The 8218-nt window shown below is 32.2% G+C and overlaps 1 protein-coding gene across 3 annotated transcripts in view; it reads left to right on the forward strand.

Annotated features, from left to right (window-relative positions):
* ANOS1 (anosmin 1) overlaps window positions 1–7286 on the forward strand; it is a 143236-nt gene extending 135950 nt beyond the window's left edge. For 2 of the 3 annotated variants that reach the window (XM_066982325.1, XM_066982334.1), the window contains one exon: window positions 5685–7286. In XM_066982325.1, coding sequence (XP_066838426.1) covers window positions 5685–5755 — 71 coding nt within the window. In that variant the 3' untranslated portion in view covers window positions 5756–7286. Of the gene's footprint in view, window positions 1–124; window positions 5562–5684 lie in introns of those variants that run through there. The other variant, XM_048066800.2, reaches the window with a different exon arrangement.
* Window positions 7287–8218: the final 932 nt, after the last annotated feature.

An 8218-nucleotide genomic window follows, 5' to 3' on the forward strand; every position in this document is an offset into this window, starting at 1 on the left:
TCGCTTAAAATCTGAAGGCTTGCAAGCTGGAGGCCTCAAGAGGCCTTTATAGGAGAATCTGGTAAATGATTGTATTACATATTCAGGGTTTGATATGTGCATACTTCCTTATCCTTTTGTTTAGGACCTCATCTGAAGCAACATCATCCACACCACTATAAGCCACCCCCAGAGAAATATTAAATTGTTTCAGATGATTATATAAATAACTGAGAGGAAAAACTGAGCTCCCAAGTGGAGGCTAGGAAAAGGCACATCTGTAGGAGCAATGAATACAGTTTTCCAGTGGAAGTTACCATGCTGTACGATCTGTATCAACTCTATGTAGTTCAGTCATCAAGAATTGTATTTGTACCAAGACAAGGATGAAGCATACAGCAAGTATCATTTCAGTACCACTACTATTCAACAAATTGAAGATTGCATCAAACTCAACACCTGAGAGAAAATAAAAGTGTGTTTATTATAACGTTTTTGTATTTCTATGTTTGAAGTAGATTGAAACAGTGTGGTGTATACAGCTTTTTATCTTAGTGACTTCAATGTTAATATATAAGAGGTTGTCCTGTGATACATACATACCTTTGAACACTGGAGGCCATGTTGTCATTAACATGTTTAATTGATCTGTTTTACTTAAAACCCTCTTACCAGTTCAAGTCCTAGAGTATTTTGCTGTTAAAGATCTCCACTTGTCTGAAATAAGGACATAAGTAAAATAAGCAGCAGAAGCAGGAACCTTTAAATAGTCAATGTTTAATAACTGCAGTATCACTGCAGAGGAGAGTGATGATACATTTGCATAGTAAACCACCTCTTCCAAAGTAATGTTTCAGTATGGAGATCTTCTATTAATATAGTTAATAGTTAAAATATATACAGGGTAGATGTACTATTCATTATAAAGAAACAGATGACAGTTAATACAATTGTTGACAATTAATGGTGATTAATACAATTAATTGATAGATTCTGGAAGAATGACCTTTAAAATCCCACTTTTTTTTTTTTTTGTTATTATCTTAAAAGGAAATGTTGATTTTCTAGCTAAAAGTCTGAATAGTTAACATTAACATCTTAAAAATGGAAATTCTGGGGCACATTTATTATTCAAGTAGCTGTAGAGCTACTTTTTTGGCTTCTCTATCTTTTGACGCACGTCTCTTTTCCCCGTGGATCTTTTGAACAGAGGGATGGGTATGTTGGCTCCATGCTATTCTGCTTACCGAAGAGTTGCATGACAATACTCTAACATTGGCTTATAGTTTATCTGAATGCATTTTTCAAATTCAGGCAGAAGGGTGCCCTTTTTAACTGTAAGGGAATACATACTGACTTTATTGTAAAATATAAACTGTCTAGAATAATTTGCTACACAAAGAGACATCCTTCGATAGTAAACAGAAACTACTTGGATTTATTATTAAGAAGGTGGAAAGTATCTGCCAATAAACTTCTATACAAATGCAATCAAAATCTAATGTTCAGACATTAGTGGCAAATATATTTTCCTTCTCTTGATTACAAATTGTATTGTAGAAAACAAATATGGATAAAAGAAATGTATGCCTGAAACTGAGGATCACATTTGTATTTATCATAGTAGGGCATTCACAAAATAATCACATATAGTTTGTCTCTACTGAAGTTCACAGTTTTGGTGCATGTGGGTTGATAGCACTGAGGGTGAAGGAAACTGAATTAATTTCTGATCACTTGGTCATTCCAGTTTTTCTATGTATCTACCTTTGCTATTAAAGTACTCTTTATTTTTTTTCCCCATTTTCTTTCTACTTTGCCTGTTGTCTTTTTTGATGTGCACTCAGTGACAAAGGACTTTTACAGAAAATTTCAATTGCCATGTGATTTGGACCTTTAACAGTTGTTTTACAAATATTAAAGGCAATGGTGATTTTAATTCCTTCCTCTGGTGGTCTGTCACCTTATCTTTTCCAAAACACATTAACAAATAACAGATAATGTTATTCATAAAATTCTGTAATGTAATTCATAAAATCTGTAATGTAATATTTATTTCAATTTTGGAAGATGGCCAGAGTCTCAGAGATTTTGGGGGATGTAAGAATGTATAATGCGTACAAGACTTTACAAAGAAAAAAACTATATGGATTGAACCGTTGTGCAGCACTGCTTTGATGTTTGGGTTATACAGGGCATAAAGTAAGGACAGAAGGTGTCTTGTTTGCTGAGAGTAGTTTTCAGTGGGATCAGGGCAAGTACTACCTCAGGCTGCTTTAAAAACTTCTGTCCAAACCTTTCCATTAGAGTCTATTCCAGTTATGCTGGAGCAATTCTGTAGTGACTTGATTAATGTTAATGAAATTATGTTTCATTCATAGTGACATTGGTAAAGCATAGAACATGGATGTCAGTCTTTATTACAATGAGGCCAGACCTGGTTTGGAGATTAAACTGGAAGTTAGCAGCCCTGAGTGATCATATCCTTAGTCTTAATTGCTGAGTGGAAGCCTTGTTCTTCTGCTTGCTTATGTCAATTTCTTTGAAACATTCAATTTTTAAAAGTAGCAGTTAATGTTAAAGAACATGGAGTATGCTTTCCTTCTAAATTAGATTTTGGCCATCCAAAAAAATGTATGTATTTGATAAAGTAGAATTGTATTGAGCAAGTGCATTATACAGTCTGTTTTACAAAGATGTAAAGTCATTTTTATCCTTCTACAAATGAGTTTATCAACTCACCTTTCAAGTGATCCTCCAAATCAAAAATAAAAAATAATAAATCTACCAAGATCATGCATGGATGTTAAATTTGAAACTATGAGTGCTTTCCCAATTATTCTTTGAATTTAGCAGTACCAATTTGAAGTTTGTAGTGCCTAACTTGTAAAGCCTTGTTTGCTGAATTGTACAGGGTGTTGTCCTAATTTACTGGCCTAAATCACATTATACATTTAATTTATCAATAGACTTGTAATTCACTGCGTGATTCACTAATTAATGATTTATTTTCCCTAGATGTTGCATAATACAGAATTAATATAGATATTGGGATGCTTTTAAATACTCTGCACCTTTACACTAATATATTATTTTCTATGTACGATTCTGATGGATTTGTCAGTTCACTTCTGGATGCATTATGTTTATCTTTATTTCTAAAAGAATTGTGAGATTATGCCATTTTTGCTAGCTGCTTTGTGAAATTGATTTTTTTGCTGTTCACCAATGATTTTTGTTTAAGAATACAATGGCGTGTTCTTGTAACTTTTTGGTGGTTTTTAAGTAGTGTATAGAGTAGGGGAAATTCAAATAAGACAAAACTTGTGCTGTACTACTATGTGTAACATCTTGAACATTCATTAAGAATACAGCACATGGACAGTAAATAAGAGGTCTGACTTCTGAAATGCTGCACATCCTCAGCTTAGTGGCTTCAGAAAGAATTGAGGTATGGCAGTACTAATATTGACATTAATGTTTGGCATGATCACACATAAAATCAAAGTCATTGTTAATATGAGTGGGAAATTTACCATTTATATTAGCAGAAGCATATAGAAACCTAAATATTGAGTAAATTCATTCAACAATAATTTCACCTCCATACTCCCTACTGGAGTCAGGGAGAGTTTTAGATAAGCAGGCTCTGATTCAGGAAGGTATGCAGAAAAGAGAACTTCTATATGCACAGAAGAAGTCAGTGGGATGGATGTATACCTTTGTGTATACAGTAGAGAGTGAGCTTTAGTGATGTCTTAAATAAAGTATGGATGTCAGAATTGAATACTCTCTTAAATTAGGGCCTTATGAAACAAAGTATTGGACCCAGACAGTTCTAAATTCTATGTACAACACCATAGAAATTTTTATTTTTGTCTTGTGTATATGTAAATGTAGTTGTGATATTGACTTATTTATTAATTAATTCTCTTATGCTATGTGCCAAGTATATTCCTACCCTTTTGATCAGTACCTGTGAACATCAATTACTAAAAATAACGTTATGCAAACTTGTGCATTGTAACCAGGAATATGATGCTAATAAGCTGTTGCATGTAGTTTAAAATAATTAAGAAAACCCTCTATTTAAAAAATGTAAATGAATACCTGCAGATATTGATGATTATATATGGTTTTGCATGCCAAAACTCATTGTTCAGTTCTGGGCATGAAATGTAACGACTGTATTACCTCTACTGAGTATATTAGTAAGGTACAATTTACAAAGTTATTAACAGAGCTCTATATGTAAAATGTTTTCTTTTTACCTAATTATATTGTAGTAGAGTTGTAACAGAACTGTTTATCTGTTACCCAAATTGGCTGTAGAAATTATGTTCCTATAACAGTCATTTAAAGTCGGTATTTATTTATGTATGTAATACAAAAAAAATGGTCTTATGTGTCTGTCCATTTATTTAGAGAAAGAAAACAATATGTATAAACAATTTGTAAAAAAAAAAATGTAAATGTAAATAGAGCCTGATTTATTTTACTCATTATTTTCATGTTTAGAACTTGTATATACTGTTTAGGTAATAAACTATCCTACACTGAAGTCTTGCTACATTATCTCCTCCATACAGGACTTAAACTTTTTATTTTATTTTATTTTTTTTTAAGTGGGAGATAAAGTGTTATCGAATAAAAATCAGAGTACCATTGGTACTCTACATTTCATTGTACATGCAGTCATAACATTTTATCCTCGCTGTTTGCTACTGCATTTTGTTTTCTTTAGAAAGTGATCAAAATAATCTGAAGATAAATTTAGGTATCATTTGAATATTTTATGTTGAAAAGCAACTCTTAAAGTAAAAAATCAGACTCAAGATCTTGTCTTCTTTTCCCCTATTTCCATGGGATAGTACACAATGGAGTTTTAGTAACCCTTTGTAATACTAATTTCAAATAATTAAAATGTTGCTAGATCTATGTCAGTGGCCTGATCCTGCAAGTCAAGATTTTTGTGATTGAAAATCATGGTGAAATCTATGTGTACACCAGATTTGGAATATTTTATATTTAAAAGTGGAGTATCCCATGATTTAAATGATATATTTTTAATAAATATAAATATCTGTCTTACTACAACATTTGTTTCAAATTGTCATAGATATGCTATCATTCTCAAATGCAATGTTTTTGGTAAATCTCTTAGCAGGTGTGCCTTTCACGTACTCTCAAATTACTTAATAAACATTTAGTTTTTGTTAACTTGAACATAAACCCCAAATTTTCCTAATTACTTTCTCAGTAGAATAACTGTTTAGGATTTTTATTGTTTATTTTTCATTTTACATAAATGGACAATGTTTAGCATAAACCCTTATAATTAAATTCCTCTCCAAGTTGTATTCCACCAGTGTGGTATGGTAAACCCTCATAGGAATTATATATCACTCTGGGTAGGTAAGTTGTCATAATAAATAGATGAAGTGTTCTATGCACTGTCACTCTTTTTCTTTTTCCCCTTTCATAACTTCAAATAAATGTTCTATTCAACACTGAATTAGAAGAGATGATGACTGGATGATGTCAATCATATGAAATAAAGCAAATTTGGTATATATTGATCAGTATGGATCATTTTGATTTTGGGTTTTGTACTTTGTGCTTCAGTGCAACTTGGCTCTCCATCATTTATTTTTTTTTAAATATATATTTAAAAAATCCTCCATACTTTTGTTTTCCTATTACAGGTGATGTATTGTCATCATCTGGATATATGCCAGCCTCCTTGAGGAAGGCCTTCAGCCAAAACACTGGCTGAGCCTGCCAGTGACAATGCAGCACCTGTAAGGGTGAAAGAAAATATGGGAGATCACTGAACACACGGCTTTGAAATATAGCCAATGCGAAAGACTCCTGCAGGCCTGAAGGGGATGTGGTTCAACAGAAATGTCTGTTCTGTCTCCCTTTGGATTGTGCATAATAGTGTTCCTGCTTCTACTGAAGGTGCTGGTAGAAGTATAGATTAATATTTAATATACACCTTACTATAAGCATTTACTGAGATTGTTTTGTGGGTCAGAAATTAAAGAATTTATGAACACTTGCTGTACCCAGTTCCTCACTTGTGATGGTAATTTATTCAGGTTATTTAATAATAAGCTTCATTCAGGAGGTCTCTTTCTTCTTAAAAGGATATCAAATTTGGAATGATTGGACTGCCATTTTTCAGGAAAGTTAGGCAAATATGCTGAACGCAAATACCTCTTTATGTTTGTGTGCAAATATATTTATACACCAAATAGTTCTTCCTTGTCTTTTTCACAAGCTGTCCAGTAGTATATTTGTAATAGGTTCAAAATTGTCAATGTTTAACTCTCTATTTGATGTTAGAACTGATTAGCCAGCATATTTTTCATACTTTTATAATTTTGTTTAGAAAATGTTGCCTGATTTAAGTGGTTCAGGCTGCATAGTTATTATTAGATGTAGAGTGATAAGCTGTAATTTCCACCCTGCCATTTCTACCTAAGTGGAAGGTAGGTAGATAGGGGAATGAATAGACTTCACCCCACCACAAACACACAAAAAAAGTGAAGGACACACACACACACACACATCTTATGTATTCATCCAATTTCCAGTGTTAGTAGTTGTCTGCAAACATACAAATTAATCTTTTAAATTTCTTTTCTGAGCTGTGCTTCAATGTTTATTTATTTTTCAGACTTTCAGTAAGCATATCTTCAAGCCAACATCAATTAGTCTCATAAGACTGATGTACAAGAAAAACAAAACGAAAAGCAAAACTTAAAACAAAAACAACCAAAAAAAAATCACTAAGCCAAAACTTGCTGTCGGATTCTGAAAGAGCCCTTTGGGACAGCTTTGCTTTTTGTGTGATATTCATTGAAACATAATGAAGACCATGAAGAGCAACACACATTCTTCTTGCTTTGAGTGGATTTCAGAAATTTTTTCTAATACCTCTTATGACAAAGAATCTGATTTAATAGCTTCATTAGTGAATGAGTTACCAGACGTATACAGTAACTTAAAGCTATTATGATGCACCAGTGAATGATTCCTGCATTTTTTTTCCATTTATTTGAAGATTGTATTAATTTCTCTCATCTTTTTGTCTCAACATCTTCTATTTTGTTCTGTTTTATTTTATAATGGATCACTATTCATTGCTTTTTTTATATGTATGTTCAGTTTGAGAACTTGCCTCATTTATTTATCATGGACATACAAGATGTATTCATAGCTTCTTTCTCGTCACCAGTCATTGCTGTGAAGATTGAGGTTTGTGGTATCTTTACAATAAATAAAGTCACTAAAATAATGAGTTTATGTATTTAGAGCTGATTTCAATAAAGTGTCCCTTGTGAACAAAATAATATTATTTTTAGATATATAAAATATCTGTGGTTGTATCTCATTGAGATTACTATCTACATAATATAGTTTTGGAGAAACTGTATTTCAGGAAACCTTAGTGTATTTAAATAACAGGCATGCTAACTACAGGAAATTGTAGCAAGCACACAGGAGTATATTAAACTGATAGATATCACTCTTATTTGTAGATTAATAAAAGCTGCTAAGACAATAAATTGTTTTCAGGTTAGCTAAATATATTACTTAGACTGAGCACAGATTCCCATTCATTGACAAAACAGGAGATGTGGATGAATACCAGAGGTTTAGAGAGATGTAGAAGGAACAACATGAACTTCTGTGATTGGATAATATCAAAATTATACACAATTTAAATTATTTTTTCTTCCCTGTTACTAACAGGGTACTCAATACCTTAACAAAATCATAAGGTGATCCTGCAAGTTCTTTTTAGGCGATTTTGTAAATTTTTTAAGTAACGTCATAAAGTAAGTGGAACTAACAACAAGAAACAAATCCTTTTATTTATGTAAATGTAATTGAAAAAGTATTATTTACCTAATATCATGCTCAGAATCACTCATCAACACACTTGCATAGAACAATATGATTCAATTGGGTGAACGCTTCAGTTTGGGGTTCTCTCACTTCCTGAAATTCAACCTTTGACTGAAAAAATCTTCCTGATTTAAAAAAAAACATATATATATTTATTGGGAAGCCATGAATAATATAACCAGTGTGTTTGGTAGCTGTCATCAGACTTCATCTAGGGAACTTGTTCTCTTATCTCAGCTAATCTCAAAATCTCTGGTATAATTTATTACATGTTATCATTCATAGATGACAGGTTGCTTAGGGCTTTGCCCTTTCATGTCTT

Source organism: Anser cygnoides, chromosome 1, assembly GCF_040182565.1.
Source record: "Anser cygnoides isolate HZ-2024a breed goose chromosome 1, Taihu_goose_T2T_genome, whole genome shotgun sequence".
NCBI lineage: Eukaryota > Metazoa > Chordata > Aves > Anseriformes > Anatidae > Anser > Anser cygnoides.